Here is a 17858-nt window from a genome sequence, read left to right on the forward strand (position 1 = left end):
GTAGCTAGCCACGAGAGGGGGAGGGAGATGGAACCGGGGCTGACTGGGGGGTCAACACTGGGGTGGGGGCAACAGCGCGGTGGGGGAGGGGGGTGGGGGCAATAGGGGGTCAACAGTGGTGGTGGCTTCAACCTCTAAGAACCGCCCTTCACACGATTAGTATAAGTATGAGTCTCCAAAACAGTCTGAGCTGAAACAGAGCTGAAAGGCTCTAAGAGTACTATATGCCCGCTGGGCGCTTCCTGTTTATCCCGTTTTTGAGGACGAAAATTCAAAAGCGTCAGACGAAAAAGCGGTCAAGCGAAAAATTGCATTAAAAAAGACCGACAGGACTAACATAATTGCTACAAACTTCGTTTGAGAGAAATTATTCAAAGTTTTTGTCTCTTAACATTTACAAGGTAGCTGGTAGATTGCCAAAAATAGCCGCATTAGCTTTGCATATCTGCAATCCGAAAGAGACTTATAAACTTATAATTGAAACAAATTGTAGATCGCTGTAAACAGTTCTTGCTACTATGTTACTCTCAAATACATTTCAATCAGATTGACACAAACTCAGTTGATCCTATCTCCTTGAAATAAGATAAAATAATTTTGATAGCGCGGAAGTCATTTTCTGAGAGTAAGTAAGTCACGCGTAACCAAAATCTTCAAAAAAAGCAACAAACATTCTTCTCCACTAGGACTGAAAAATGACATCACAAACGCAATTCAGCTGAAATTGCATGAAAAGACGAAAGAAGACTTAGATTTCAGGTGATTGTGAAGTCATATGGTTGTAGCAAAAACCTTAAATAAGGAACAATAGAAAAGAAATAGCAGGACAAGCTTTGACACAATTCAATTAATGTTCATTGACTAAACAAAAAAATCAAGACCTAGTGTCGTGCAACAATCAAGTCAGAAGTAAAACTTGAAAAAACATTGACTTTTGTCCTTATCGCAACCAAAACGAGTTGGTTGTTCCCGCAACTTAAAACTGATATAAAAACTTACCAAACTAAACTGTCTAGAACAATGTAATTGAACCTTATCTACATTCTCTTACATTTTATGGTTTACCCCTCGTTCAAAGAACAAAACCTTCTTTCCCCAAAACAATTTTGAGGACAAAAGTCTCCCCTGTTACTGGCAAAAGTCTCTTAGGACACAAAAGAGACACAGTAAAGACACAGAAGAGACACAGTAAAGACACCGAAAAGACACAGAAAAGACACCGAAAAGACACAGAAAAGTCACAGAAAAGAAAAGACAAGCAATTTTTTCAGCGACGAAGCCAAGATTGGGTTACAGACGTTACCCAGCAGACGATTTTTTTTTGGAAATTGGGTTTCAGACGTCACCCCGACGAGAGGATCTAGTTTTTTTTACTGGTTTCAGACGTCACCAGCAGAAGTCCGCCCGAGGTCTCAGACGTTACCTCTGATGTCCTGTTCCCCGGTTAGAGCCATCCAAAATCTCTACTTTTTTCGACAAAAAGCCTTCAAAAAATTGATTTTGTCCCAAAACAAAAAAAACTTTTTGTTACTATAACACCTCGATTGATAAACCTTGACTAGTAATATTATTTTCAAAGCGAGTAAAGGCAATTTTCTAACTTTGAAAGAAAATTATGCGAAAAAACGCACAAAATTTAGAGAAATGTTCCTTAAATCAGAAAAATCGAAAAACATAAGTTAGCTTTCTGACTATATATCCATTTGAATTGCGGAAAAAACTATTAAACCACCCTTCGGAATTGGCTTTCGATCAAACAAAAAGCCACTTTTATCGATATATCATAACAGCATTATATAAAGTAGAAATGTCAGAAAAAAATTTTTGAATTCAGAAAATTCAAAAAACACAATTTAGTTTTCTGACTACATATCCGTTTGAATTGCGGAAAAAACTATTAAACCACTCTTTTGAATTGGTTTGTAATCAAGCAGAGAGCTATTTGCATCGATATATCCAATCAGTATTATATAAAGTAGAAATGTCAGAAAAAATTTTTTGAATTCAGAAAATTCAAAAAACACAATTTAGTTTTCTGACTACATATCCGTTTGAATTGCGGAAAAAACTATTAAACCACTCTTTTGAATTGGTTTGTAATCAAGCAGAAGGCTATTTGCATCGATATATCCAATCAGTATTATACAAATGAGAAATGTCAGAAAAAATTTTTTGAATTCAGAAAATTCAAAAAACACAATTTAGTTTTCTGACTACATATCCATTTGAATTGCGGAAAAAACTATTAAACCACCCTTCGGAATTGGCTTTCGATCAAACAAAAAGCCACTTTTATTGATATATCATATCAGCATTATATAAAGTGGAAATGTCAGAAAAAATTTTTTGAATTCAGAAAAATCAAAAAGCACAATTTAGCTTTCTGACTACATATCCGTTTCAATTGCGGAATAAACCCTTAAACTACTCTCCTGAATTAGTTTGTAATCAAACAGAAAGCCATTTTCATCGATTTATCCAATCAGTATCATATAAATGAGAAATGTCAGAAAAAATTTTTTGAAATCAGAAAATTCAAAAAACACAAGCTAATTTTCTGACTACATATTCATTTGAATTGCCGAATAAACCACTAAACAAACCCCTACAACAAGTCATTGTCATTCGGTTTGATGGTTTCACCTGTATATGGAAGTAAATAGAAAGTCATTAGGCGCCACAGCAAATATCAAAACTTTCATTTGACGAAAATAACTAGCTTTTTAATTTTTTTTGGAAAAAACTTCCAAAACTTGATTTTTTGCAGAAGTCCTCGGTCTCAGACGTTGCCGTCTGCGAAGTCCCTTTATCCCTATTGGTTTCAGACGTTACCATCAGCAGAAGAGGAGTTTTCGAAGAAAATTGGTTCCAGTAGTCACCAGAAAATTTGATGTCTCTTTTTTTTTTTCTACTTTCAATATTTTTGAAAAGCAGATCTCAGACGTTATCTGTGGGAGAAAGTTTTGAGAGTTTATTAGAGTCAATGCAATCTATAAATAACGAAAACAGAGTGAAAAACAGCAGACAAAGTCACACAGTTTTAAAGATAACGAAAAAGCTTTTGCAAAACCCGAAAAAAGACAATACACCAAAGAGTTCTAAAGATTTCCACAATATGATTCGTCTCTGCAAATTTCTAGCATTCAGTAGCCCTCCTGTAGCCCTTGTTGCCTAAACGCATCGCATTTTTACTAATTTCTTATCTTTAGCCGTCACAACAACAATAAACTCCTAGAAAAAGAACAGGTTTCAAAGTTATAAATTCGCAAAAACTGTGAGAGGTATTTATTAATCATAGTGTTTGGTTAGGGTTAGGGAGTTAAGACAAATTTTCTTGGGTAGTTTCATAAGCTTTCTGGTTGGTAATCTATTCCTATTTGAGGGAAACAGACGAGTGTTTTGAAGTTTTCAAGAAAAAGGAGTTTAATGTAACAATTATTTGAGTTCTGGTCTAATATTGGTTCAACTGCATAATTGTAGCAAAGCACAAGTTTCCTGTCAACTACAGTAGCCAGACACACTAGTTAAAACAGTTAAAGCCAGCTATTTAACCAAAACTTGTGTTAATTCAACAAAAAACAAGCAATTATTTAAGTCTGTTGAACGAAAGTCGATTAAAGCGCGCGAACGTTCGGAAAAGCTTTTAAGTTTTTTTTTAGCGCAAAAGGCAAGATTTAGCACACAAAACACATTCTAGGACATCACTTTTTGAGAAAATTTGCGTCGCCGGTCTTTTGAACAAGAAAAAACTAGGATCATTAGCATTCAAACCTTAGACAACTTTTTTTTTTTACATCAAAAATTTGCGTCGCTCCGGTTCTAAGCCGTTTTTCACCTTCAGTAACGAGCTTCTTCACCTACATCATCAACAATCAGCTACAACAAAGCAGCAGCCACCAATATGTCAAAGCAGAACAGCGCTGAATGTCAGTTTGCCATCAATATGTTCAAAGCGACAGAAATGTCAATGAAGAAACTGCTCGATCTCCTTGAGAAAACTGTGGAGCAGAAAAAGAGTTTCCGGTCATTGTCTTTGATGATCAACAAAATCAAAGGCCAGGAAACAGAGCTCAAGAAACTCTCAGAGGAAGTGATGAGACAGCAGCCACATCAGAGCACTGCATCATCAATATTGAATAGGCAAACGACACTAATAACTCGCCTCAATGAACTGGAACTGCAAGTTGATCTGTTGGACGACGATGGCCAGCTCAGTCAGTCTTCTAGTCGCATTAGAGATGATGTCAGCATGATCTCCAGCAGAAGAAACCTGTCTCGGCAATCAACACCTGCGCCCAGTGACGACAAGGAACGAATCCAGCATCAGCGCGACATAGAAGGAAAGCAGACCAGCAGTAACATCTTCAATCAGCCGCCTCCATTACCACCACGGCCAAGACAACCATCACTGTTTCTGCAAACATCTAATGAACCAGGACTTCAAATTCAACATGTGCTTGAAGCCCATCAAAGAAATCCTAAAAAGGAAGTTCATGAAAGTCTTCTAAAATCCAAAACTAAACTTGGAAACGAATTAAACGTTCCGAATCCTTTTCCCTGCTTTGACAAAGATATCAGCCAAAAATTCACATCTCCAACAAGATCAGGGAAACTTGAAATTGCCTCCAACCTGGTAAATAGAGATGTCTGCGATATTGAAACAGCTCAAATCAACTTGAGTGACAACTTTGACACGTCACAGAACCTTTTGCCTCCAATCCAAAATTTGAACCTTTCAGGTAATCACTCACTTTCAAACCCCTTCATTTTGGCAGATCCAACTATTCAATTACAAGCAGATGGTCTTTTTGCCCAAAACTCGGCATTGGAGAAAACCCTTAATTTAAAGTTGCCAAAGCGAAGAAACAATCAGGATTCATATGCCAACAGAAATCCTCAATATCATAATTTTCCCAATCTACAACAGAATGTTGGACCTTCTGAGGTTCAAATAGGAACAAATGGATACCTCGATAGTCAAGTGTTGAACTGTGATCTGCAAAAACTCTGCTTACCCACAGTGGCAAACAGAACCTCACATCTTCCAAGTACAACTGATAAAATAGTGGCAGAAAACAATTGCCTACAATCCAATCAATATATTAATCCTATAACTGGGGTACATTCCGCAAGTGTTCCTCCAATTACCGTACAACTGATGGAACAACAGCATCAAAATACCGTCTTAAATCCTGCAGCTCCTAATTTTCTGCCAAACCAGGTAGCTCCACAATCAAACGGAATTGCGGCTCCTCTGCAATTTCCACAACCTGTTAACAGTCAACACGGTTTTACCAGCACTTTCCCAGTTAACCAAAATGTGACACAACCCAGTCAGTTGTGTAACAACCAGCTTGTTCCTGACTCTCAAGTTCCATCGAACTGTCAAGCTCCATTAACTTCCACGATCCATGCCCCAATGTGCATTAATCAACACTCAAATCCTGCTGGACAAAATCAGTTGAGCCAGCCTTTAATTAACCAGAGTTTACTGCCCACTGTCAATCAACACATAAGCTCAGCATACTCGAACCCTAATGTAACACAGGAAAAAGGAAATGTTGATTTCAAGCATTCAATCAAATTGCCACCTTTGAAACTTCAGAATTTCAATGGTGATCCTATCCACTTTCACGAGTGGATCAATAATTTCAACACGATGATTCACAACAACCCTTCCATTACAGACACTCATCGTATAACTTACTTACAGAATTCTGTGAGTGGGAAAGCAAAAGACTTGATTCATGCTGCGATCCATCCTATTATCAGACAGCACTGAATGAACTAATCCGACATTTCGGTGATTGTACTATAGTTGTTAATGCGTTCATTAACCAGCTTGAAAACTGGCAAATGAACTTCCAAAACAAGCAAAGCTTCATTGCCTTTTCCTCATTTTTGAAAAGACTTGTGCAAGCCTTCCAATACCTTGGCTTTACAGCAGACCTCCAGTCTACAACACTCATTAAGAAAGCCAAAGAGAAAACGCCACATCATTTGGTTCTGAAATGGACAGAACATTGTCTCACCGAGCTCAACTCAGACCCAACTCTTGTGGATTTTCAACAGTGGTTGGGGCTCCAAGCTCAAATCTACGACAAAGTGAGTCGAGAAAGCAATCAAAGAACCATCAGTTCTCAAGCCTCAAAGTTTGTCAACTCGAACAACCCGCAAACCAAGCAATACAATGGCAATCTCTCAGTGTCAGTCAACAACGCATCAGCGGAAAACAGTAGAAAACAATGGAACTTTGGGCCTCAGCAAAAGCAACCGTCAATTTCACAAAACGTTCCGAACAAAACCTTTAACACAAAACGATCTTGTGAGAAGTGCAAACAAGAACACAGCATTGCCACATGCCCTGAGTATCAATTGTGCTCACCAAGTGATCGATACAACCTTGTCAGCCAAAATAATTTGTGTACAAACTGCTTGAGCAACAAACACCACAAACAATCGTGCCCATCGCAAAAACGATGTCAGGTTTGCAGTGGATTCCACCACACAACCCTTCATGATCCCGCCAAGCAAATCAAACGCCCTACAGCAGCTTTTTCTACTGAAGTTTTTTCTGGTAACAATCCAACAGCTTCGTCTAGTAGCAAAGCTTCAAGTCAAACTCCAAATACATCTTCTCAACAGAAAAGTCAAACAAACAAAGCCCCCAACAGCCGTTATGGCCAAACTTTCAACAACCAAAGCCAGCAAAACGTGCAACGACGTAATTTAAACGGCAATGCAATTAACCAATCGTTCAGCATTAACCAATGCTCAGAAACACCGAAGAATTGGTATGAGCAATTGCAGCTTATTCCAGTTTCATTCCTCAAGGGGAATAAAGCCTCCGATACCTACGCCCTCATAGACCCCGGTAGCCAATTCAGTTTTGTATTGGACGCCATAGCTGAATTTCTTGAGCTTCCCCGTGAAACACAACAGTCAGTACCACTACAATTTCTCAATACAGAGAACAGCATGTCCCTCTCAAAAATTGTTGAGCCAGTCACAATAACTCCATATAAGTCAACTGAAATATCGTTTGAACTCTCTCGAACGTTCAGCACCCCGTCTCTGAAGGTCGCAGCTGCAAAAACTTTTGAACTTAATCAAATTTGTGATGCCTTCAACAGTTTGCGCCACATACATTTCCCAAATATTGCCGATGGCAAAATCGGCGCCCTCCTCGGTGTTAACGCATTCGCATTCACCTACCCTACACATGTTATACCTGGCAATCAAAATCAACCGTTTGGTGTGAAAACTAAACTTGGTTGGACCCTCGCTGGTGAATATGAGAATTGTATCTCAGCCACCACTCAACAGCCCGCAACTCAGCAGAAGAAATTTATTTTCCATGTGTCAAGAAACAGATCAGATGAACCCGGACTTGACGAACTTGTTCAACAGTTCTGGAGTATTGAAGCTGATGGCATTCAGAAGGACCGTGAACAAGTTTACACAAAGCAAGAAGAACAGTTTCTTGATATTTTGAAGAACTCCATCAATCACAATGGTGAGAGATATGAAATCAAACTGCCTTGGAAATCAGAAATAAATTTGGAAAACAACTTCTATTCTGCACTGAACCAAGTCAAAAGCCTTAATACACGCCTTCAACGTAAACCTTTGTTGCAGGACAAATACAATGAGACTCTCTTGACAGACCTCGAGAAAAACTATGTCAAACCGGTGGAAATGCAAGATCCTCAACCAGACAGAATTTGGTACCTGCCACATCATCCTGTGGAAAATATCAATAAGCCCGGAAAAGTCCGCCGAGTTGCAAATGCCGCTTCAAAATTCCGCGGCCAATCGCTTAATTCAAACCTTCTTACAGGACCAGATCTCCTTAATAACCTTTTAGGTGTCCTGATGAGATTTCGAGAACATCCCGTTGCAGTTCTTGCGGACATCGAAGGCATGTTTATGCAAATCGCCATCCATCAGATTGATCAATCTGCTCTTCGATTTCTTTGGTTAGCAGACAATCAGATACAACAGTACCAATTTACCAGACTCATCTTTGGAGCAAATTGCTCACCTTCGTGCGCAATATACGTTCTTAACCATTGTGCCAAAGAAAACAGTCAACAATTCCCAGAAGCCCTCAAAGCCGTCAGAAAGCACTTTTACATGGATGACTACATCCAATCACATGCAACAGAACAAGACGCTTGTAAGGCAGTTTTTCAAACAAAAAATTGTCTGCAAACAGGTGGGTTTCGACCCACAAAATTTGTTTCAAACAGCTCTCTAATTCTAAACCAAATCCCTCCAGAAGACAAAGAGAACAAGACAGATATTGTTAGAGTTCTTGGTGTTAAATGGAATCTTGAGAAAGACTGCTTTTTTATGAAACCTCTCACTGATTTCCCAAAAGATGCCTCAGCATACACTCAACGTAAGATCTTTAGTCTTGTCTCCTCGATCTTCGACCCAATAGGAATAATGTCGCCATCAACGATCCGTTTCAAAATAGTTCTTCAAGAACTGTGGAAACTTGGGAAAAAATGGGACGATCAAATTGCCCCTCAAGTAGTTAAACCACTTCAAAAGAATTTGGATTTATACTTTTCTTCCCCAGAAGTGACATTGAACAGAACTCTGAATAAGAGTTGCCATTCACCAGAAAGTGAAAATGAAATCCATATATTTGTCGACGCCTCAGCTGTAGCAGTTGCAGCCGTTGCATACTTGAAAACAGTTCCTAACTCAGCCACTGATGTTGAAACTTGTTACCTAATAGGCAAATGCAAAGTTGCCCCAATTAAACAAATCAGCATACCCAAATTAGAGTTGGAAGCCGCAGTCATCGGAGTGCGCCTTCTTTCAACCATCATGAAAGAGTCATCATTTCACATTACTCGCTCTACACTCTGGACAGATAGTCAAGTAGTACTTGACTGGTTATCGACAACCAAGAAGCAACCTGTTTTTGTTGCGAATCGCCTCAAAGAAATCCTTGCATCAACTGATGCTTACCAATGGAAACACGTTGCCACCAAAGAAAATCCAGCTGACCACGGGACCCGTGGTCTCAACCCAGACGAAATTACAGCCAAGTGGCTAACAGCGCCAGCATTTCTTTCCACAAGACAGCTCAGCGCTGCTGAAAACTCTTCAAAGCATGTGTTAGCAACGCATGAAATTTCACGCAATTTGTCGGAGCAAATAATCGACCCGACACGGTTCTCAACTTGGAACAAGTTGCTCCTGACTTTAGCAACAGTCTTCAATTTGCTCTTTCGGATCAAAAAGCAAAGGCCTAAAGATCACCAGTATATAACAGAAGACGTCATTCTTGCAAGAAATCAGCTGATCAAAATTTCGCAGCAAAATTTCTTCTTCTCAACAATCCAAGCCCTGAAACGTGGTTCCAGGATAGATTCAAAGTGCAAAATCCGTTCGCTCAACCCAATGTTGGACAACAATGGAATCCTTCGGTCATGCGGAAGACTGCAATTTGCGCCAGATAACCTCGAAGTTGAGAAATTTCCGATTATACTGCACGCAAAGGACAAGATAGCGAGACTCTATATAGAGCATGCACATAACATTTGCGTTCACCAAGGAACAGAGCCAGTGAAAGCTTTTGTGCAGCAAAGATACCACATCATTGGACTCAGAAAAACACTTTTGAGTATAAAGTACAGATGTTTTCTCTGCAGACGATTTGCCGCTCAAAACATTCAACCCGTCATGGCTCCCCTCCCTGCCTGCCGTTTCCCGACAGACTCTACCCAGTATCCTTTCGCGAACAGCGGAGTCGACTTTTTTGGACCCTTTTATATAGAGGATGCCAAAGGACAGATTGAAAAACACTACGGCCTCATCTTCACTTGCCTGGTTACTAGGTGTGTCCATCTAGAAGCTTGTCCCGATCTCAACACTGACACTTTTTTAAACGCCTATCGACGTTTTGTAAGCCGCAGATGCCAGCCAACAACAATGCTCAGCGACAATGGCAAGACATTTATTGGTGCATCTGAGGAACTAAAAAGATCTGTGAAACGTCTCGACAACGACAAAATCTACAAAGCAATGGCAGCAACGAACACAACCTGGAAGTTCAATCCTCCCTATGGACCTCATTTTGGCGGTATTTGGGAGCGCTTGATCCAGACCGCGAAACGCACTCTATTGATCATTCTAGGCTCCAGAAGGCTGTCGCTTGATGTGTTCAGGACAATTTTGGTCGAGACCGAAGCTATATTGAACTCCAGACCACTAACGATCGTCGCTGACCTTCCAGAAAATGAAATGCCTCTCACGCCAAACCATTTTCTGATCAACAGACCGTTCAACTCTCTCCCACCAGGAAAGTTCGACAGCCAAGAACCCGCCAGTTTCAAGTCTTGGAAGAATGTGCAGCAAATGGTCAACCATTTCTGGAAACGACTCGTCAAGGAGTATCTTCCGACACTGTTAAAGAGGTCCAAATGGAGCGATAGTGACCAAACACCACTCAGAGTCAACGACATCGTTTGGATTCTGAAAGATATGACTCCACGTGGAATTTGGCCCCTTGGACGTATTCTTGAAGTCTATCCTGGACGAGATGGACAACACCGTGTGGTGAAGGTGAAAACGGCTTACGGCACGTACGTTCGTCCGGTCTCCGCCCTCGCACGTGTTTTGGCTGATTAGCCTATTTTTTCTTGACCTTTTTTCGAAACGGTTTTCTAGGCAACTTGGGTTACACGCTCTTCGACGATCTGGTCAAACGTCTGTGATGTGTTAGTTGGCCTCCTCTTTCCCCTGGAGCATGTCGTGCAACAATCAAGTCAGAAGTAAAACTTGAAAAAACATTGACTTTTGTCCTTATCGCAACCAAAACGAGTTGGTTGTTCCCGCAACTTAAAACTGATATAAAAACTTACCAAACTAAACTGTCTAGAACAATGTAATTGAACCTTATCTACATTCTCTTACACCTAGAATGGACTATGAATGGATTCGGAAAACCATTTGGAAAATAATCAAATCAAAAATTTAAAAAATATTAAAAAATCAATGTCAAAAGCCGCATCTGAAACAAAACCAGCAGCGGGAAAACAAATTTTTGTTTTTAAAAATCACGATTTCTTTTACTCTACTTAAATTAAAGCAAAAAAATTTCACTTTGCGAAATCACTGACTCCATTTTTTGTTTCGGCGTGGCCAAAATTATCACTTCAAATTTACTTCAAAAATCTTCAAAATGTGTAAACTGATCTCAACAAAGAACACAGCGCCCCAATACAATTCAAATTCTTTGAATTGTAAAAAACCAAGAGAAGGGCAATATCCTCAGCTATCGTTTTGCAGCTATAAAAAGAACTCTGAAGTTTGACGTATATTTGTATCACTGCGCCATTCCCAGTGCAATTTTCTGTCGTTTTGCCTGTCTTGTCGTTGTCATGTCAGCTTGATTTATCTACATATACAAAATGTACAGTTTTTTTTTTAATTTGAGAAGGTATGTTCCAAGATTTTTAGCCTATTTTTTTTCAGGAAGTATCGAAAATTGTACAAATGTCAACGCACAAAGCATAAATAAAATCCAAATTCATTCTCGAGCAATCAGAAATCATCCATTTGATGAAAAACTATAACGTAATTCAAAGTCTGCAAAGGCGAGGGGAAAAAGTGACACTTCATGCTGCGATCAGCGAGACCAATAGCATGGCTATCGCTTCGTTGCTATTAAACATCTGTAGTTTTCCAGTGGAATTATACTTCTCTCTCAGAGATCCAGTCAAAATAGGGGCAAATTGATTTTCTAATTGAAAAATGACCACGGAGAATTGGTTGAAATTGGGTGAAACTGGAGAAAGCGCCGACCGTCTATGTCTCACTTTCTCAAAATAAAGAATTACTGAAATTCTAGAAGAAAGCTTTGAAAAAATGCATGAGCTATTGTGAGGCGCCCTCAAAAAATTCAAAACTGTATAAACAAAAAATGAGAACACTTAAAATTTACTTGACTTTGAATGTAAATGAAAAACTTGAAACATAACCGACTAACGCCGCATGAATTGCTCTCGAACGACTAGTAGGAGCTCTAATCAATTGCACCGTGCTTGAGTCGGAGGGCGGGGGGGGGGGGGGCGGGGGCGGGGGTAGCCTGAATGGGACAAAATCACTAGGGGTCTTCAAACAGCGTCTCTAGAGGTTATTATAATAATAATAATAATAATAATAATAATAATAATAATAATAATAATAATAATGAATTTAACTAAACTTGGTTGCACCAAGCTTAGTACGTCCCTAACGGGGCTTGAATTTGGTTTCCCTCAAATACTGTCCATCCATATGGGTACAATTTGTAATTAAAATTCTTCTTAGCTAAATCAAATATATCACTATTAAGAATTAAAATGAAAAAATGACACCAATTTTGGCGCACTTATCATTTGGTTTAGTAAAAAAAATTGCCGCCAATTGAGTTCAGCTGCTTGAAATTGTGAATGAGAATGAATGAAAATTTTGCATAAAAAAGACAGACACATTTAAAGACAGACTTAATTCTTTCCGGTCTATCCGTTTCTGAGGAGGAAACTTCAAATCAATTGGACAAAAATTCAATCAAGCGCAAAATTGTATCAAAAGACCAACAAGATCCAGATAATTGCTAAAAGCTTTGTTTGAGAACAATTGAACAACTGAAGCAATCAAACTAAATTAAAGTTTTGGATCACATTGGTCCAACTTTATAGAACAATTGTACAATATCTACAAAATCAGTCAAACGAAAGGAACACAATTCACAACCCCACGCTCTTAAAAAATTTACATCTCAGATACAATACAAGTTACGCTTCTCTTTTGTCCTTAATCGGCTTCAACAATAGTATCATTTGTCCCGTTCAATTTCTCAAAATCTGTTGTCTCCCTATCAGATGAAGATTGATGCTGATCACCTTTACGCTGACCCAGCATGTCTTCAATGGTTTTGATTGCCTGTTGCGTTTTGAATAGAGCGTCTGTCACCGAAGCAAAGTCAAACTTCACATCCAGACCAGCCGAGTTCTCTTGAATAAATCTATCTACATCTTGCAACGCGTCATTGCTTTGTATAGAGCCTTCAGATTTGACTGTTTTCGACTCGTCACGTTTCAGAGACTTATCAGACTGCGTAAAACTCGTTGCAATTTCGGATTTATGATTTTGAACCTTTGTTATAGATCCCTTCTCAATGTCATTTGAAGGTCTTATTAAGTCTCGTTTTTGTTGAGCAACTGAGTCGAATTCTATCTGTAGCAGCGAGATGTCTGGTAACACTGTCTTCTCCTTTGCCACGGACTTAGTTATGTTAATAGATTCGTTTTCAGTTGCAAAAGCAGTTTTCAAACTGCCTTCCTCTCCCGACTCTTGGTTGGTTGAAGACAAATTCAGCTTTGGAACACCATTAAGGGAGGCAGTGAATGTTTCACTACAATCTTGAGTGACATTTTTCCCATCAGTATGGCTGCTCCCACCCGAGTTGCCTGTCATAATCGTATTTCTGGCACCCGGTGGCGACCTTGGGGGACTGCTGGTGCCATTTGGGCAGTCTGAAACAAAGAAATCTAAGAAACAAAATAAGTGAAACTCATTCAAATAATAATAATAATTCTGTCGTTTCTTAGACAATTAGCATCTAAAGGTTAGATGTAAATTGTGAATTTACTCACTTTTTTCTTCAATCGAGGCTGAGGGCGGTGGACTTTTTGGCCTTGAGATAAGTGACTCGTTTATTTGCGATTTATCTTTAAAACTGTGATCTGCAGAATCCTTATCTGCAAAATCTGAAGGAGGTGGAACCACGCATAGCTCACGCTCACACGTAGCAACTGCTTTCTCAGCTTTGATCTCGGCTCGCTGCAAATTGGAGGTCTTCTGGGCATCTGTCACTCTTTTCTCTGATTTCGCTGACAGATCAAGCATTCTGAGATTTTGTGGCGACTGGAATAGTTCCAAATCTTGGCGCGTCTTCTGGATAATTTTCTGTATCTCACTCTGTAATTCAGACTGTTTATAATTAGTCTCAGATTGCAGACTGTTCTTTTTCCTCCTGGCTACTCTACTGCTGTTTTCACTCAGTACAGGCTGAGCTTCACTGTCAGTTTCAGTTTTCTCGTTCAGGGATTCTTTCGGAGAAGCAAAAGTGTCAGATTGACCGGATGAGTTTTCGACTGTCTTTAACGACACTGAAGAGGCGTCATCTGATGATTGCATATTGTTTATTGCAGTATTCGCTGGTGTATTCGCATCACTAGCAACACCTGCATTCTCCGAAAGATAACCAGGTGTTTTGGTATTTGCTTCCCCATTGACACTAGGTGAACCCAATTTTCTAATTGGCGTGTCTGGCTGAGATTCCTTTGAATAGGACAAGCGCGAATCAAATTTTGATGATTTTTTGTTATAGATAGGAGTGAAAATTCGGGTATGTTTCGAATCAACTTGCGCTTCTTCGGATGAACAATCTGCCTTATGAGCATGAACGTCAGGATTTGTATGCATCTCGACTCTTTCAGAATCGAAGCGGGCTCTGAAAGAATCAATTTTCACATGACGCCCACTCGTAACGGGTGTCTCCAAACTGATTATTTTCTGCTCACCCGCATTTACTACGATTGGGGTACTTTTGGCACTTATTTGTTCAGCAAAATCTTCGATAGACTCAACATTCGGCAGTGACTTTTTATCGAGGATAGATGATGGAACATTTTCAGCTTCTGTGATGACAGTACACGATTCCTCGTCGTCCTTCAATGCAGGTCCGCCAATAGGCTCTGGTCTGCTTAAGGACAACTTCACTGTGTTGTCTTTAATGTCTGAAACATATTAAAATCTCACATTGTTTCACAAGGACACAAGTTGAAAAATAATCACTAGTGCTAATAGCGGTATTGCGAGCAAATAAACTTCAATTAACGAAAATACTCAAAGGCCAGCAAAACGAGTAAGATAAATTCCTTAAGATATCTTGGAATTGAGTCAAAAATGTACTTTTAGATGCAACTCCAAAAAATCTATAGGCAAATAGTATTGCAATGCAGGTAGTTTGATAGTTAACTTCATAAAATGGGTTCATAAAGAGAACTGGGGAAAGGAGATGACGATGGACAAAACCAAAAATAGTACCTACAAAAAATTCTCTGCATAATACTCAAATGCAACGTCTCAACCTTTCAAGCAGAGCCGGCAGATTGCCTGAAAATAGCCGCTGTTGACGTGCTCTACGGATATTGGGATTGAAACAGATAAAGAAAAAGAAATTGACAGAATTTTTTCCTAAGTTTCAAAAATGTTCTAATACGGCGTGCAGTTACAGTTAGGTTCTAAAACTATACTTAGTTCAGCTCCTAAACTGAAAGCTATTACGCTTAATACTAATGACAGCTAGCAATTGGTGTAATGAACTTTGATGACCTAATGCAATTTGACTTAAAGACCGGTCTTTATCGGTTTATCCAATTTATTTTGGTTTTGCTGTTTTGACAATGACCGTATTCATTACATTGAGTAATTCAATGCGTGAAACAATTTAAAATCCACTCAGTAGAAAAAGTGAGTGAGAATGGCCACGAGTCAAACGCGAAAAACATGACTTATGTAAAACGAAAAACGTGATCAAAAGGTAAAGCGAATTTAAAACATAGTCGGCAGATTGCCGGAATAGCTGCAAAAGAATAGAATATTGCGTGCCATATAATAGATATAGAAACAGATACAGATATAAATTTAAAAAGGTATCGTCGCGCTCAGAAAGCTATGTAAAAGGCGATAATTTAATGAAGCTTGTTAAAATTCATTGCGCAGAAGCCCTTTTTTTAAAGTGCAAAAAACTTTTATTGAGCGAGGTAAGTCACGTATGATCAAAATCTAATCAGGCAAATGATCTTAAAAACTTTGCCAGAGAGAGAGAGAGAGAGAGACAGAGAGAGAGAGAGGAGAGAGAGAGAGAGAGAGAGAGAATGAGAAATGACGCCACACGCGCAAAAGTCGTTAGTGAGGGGAAAAAGTCATTCAGAAAATTTGACTCTTTCAGCTTTGCTGTGCGAACAACGGAAAAATTAAAACGAAAAAGAGCGTCAGACGACGAAAAAAAACCAAGGACACCGCAATATAGCTCCGCTCAGCTGACAGCTGAAAAAACATAGCAGGACAAGTCCTGACATACAATTCAAATAATTTTCATTAACTAAATAAAAACTAGACCTAAAATGGCCAATGAGTGTATTAGAAAAATTTTTAAAAAAATCAGATCCAAAAAAATATGAAAAAACAGTAAAAAAAATAGATGACAAAATGCCGCATCTGAACAAAAAACCACCAGCGAGGAAGCGATTTATTGTTCAAACAAAATTTTCTCTCTACTTTAAAATTAGAACAAACAAAAATCACGCAGCAAAACCACTAGCTTTTTCACACCAATTCCGGTTTCGGCATGACCAAAATCATCACTCCAAATTGACTTTAACAATCATGAACAAATGTGAAAAGATCTTAAAAAGACAGCGACCCAATACAATTAAAATTTTTTGAGTTGTAAAAAAGAAAGCTCCAAAATAATACCCGTTGAGACGCTGACGGCTGTAATTAAATATATCTTCTAGTATACCGCTCAACCACCCAAAATTTGGCGGAGAACTATTGAACATCAATTTAAAAACGTAAAGAACAAAACCAGAAATTAAAATTCATATATATCAGTTACGTTAAAATTGGCATGTCTAGCTTTCCAGTTTTTTCTAAAATATTATTCGGAGAAAAAGATTATCACCTCTCCTGCTAGATCGGTCACTGAACCAAAACGCGGCGAGAATTTTTAGAAAACAATTAAAACTCCATGAGAAAAAATTACAGTTTATCTAATTTGTCTCAGTGAAAACGACTTTGAAGTGTCATCTTATAGTAGCAAAACAACAGAATAAATCGTAACTGAGAATAGACACCGAAAAAGTACAGCAAGAATCGTAAGGTCACACAACTCACGAAAAGCTATTAAAAACTGAGGAATACAAAAACTGCTAGAAAACTTATCGAGGATAGATGATGGAACATTTTCAGATTGTGTGATGACAGTACACGATTCCTCGTCGTCCTTCAATGCAGGTCCGCCAATAGGCTCTGGTCTGCTTAAGGACAACTTCACTGTGTTGTCTTTAATGTCTGAAACATATTAAAATCTCACATTGTTTCACAAGGACACAAGTTGAAAAATAATCACTAGTGCTAATAGCGGAATTGCGAGCAAATAAACTTCAATTAACGAAAATACTCAAAGGCCAGCAAAACGAGTAACGCCGATAAATTCCATAAGACATCTTGGAATTGAGTCAAAAATGTACTTTTAGATGCAACTCCAAAAAACTATAGGCAAATAGTATTGCAATGCGGGTAGTTTGACAGTTAACTTTATAAAATGGGTTCATAAAGAGAACTGGGGAAAGGAGATGACAAGGGACAAAACCAAAAACAGTACCTACAAAAAATTCTCTGCATAATACTCAAATGCAACGTCTCAAACTTTAAAGCATAGCCGGCAGATTGCCTGAAAATAGCCGCTGTTGACGTGCTCTACGGATATTGGGATTGAAACAGATAAAAAAGAAATTGACAGAATTTTTTCCGAAGTTCCAAAAATGTTCTAATACGGCGTGCAGTTTCAGTTAGGTTCTAAAACTATACTTAGTTCAGCTCCTAAACTGAAACCTATTAAGCTTAATACTAATGCCAGCTAGCAATTGGTGTAATGAACTTTGATGACCTAATGCAATTTGACTTAAAGACCGGTCTTTATCGGTTTATCCAATTTCTTTTGGTTTTGCTGTTTTGACAATGACCGTATTCATTACATTGAGTAATTCAATGCGTGAAAC

The 17858-nt window shown here is 38.8% G+C and overlaps 1 protein-coding gene across 1 annotated transcript in view; it reads right to left on the bottom strand.

Annotated features, from left to right (window-relative positions):
- Positions 1-12651: 12651 nt before the first annotated feature.
- The window catches only part of LOC142345774 (uncharacterized), a 65281-nt gene continuing 60074 nt past the window's right edge, over positions 12652-17858 (bottom strand). Inside the window, exons 11-13 of the mRNA XM_075398142.1 lie at positions 16972-17148; positions 13662-14807; positions 12652-13541 (exon numbers count right to left, since the gene is read on the bottom strand). Coding sequence (XP_075254257.1) covers positions 12820-13541; positions 13662-14807; positions 16972-17148 — 2045 coding nt within the window. The 3' untranslated portion in view covers positions 12652-12819. The remainder of the gene's footprint in view (positions 13542-13661; positions 14808-16971; positions 17149-17858) is intronic.

This window comes from Convolutriloba macropyga, chromosome 1, assembly GCF_964194025.1.
Source record: "Convolutriloba macropyga chromosome 1, txConMacr16.3, whole genome shotgun sequence".
Lineage (NCBI taxonomy): Eukaryota > Metazoa > Xenacoelomorpha > Acoela > Convolutidae > Convolutriloba > Convolutriloba macropyga.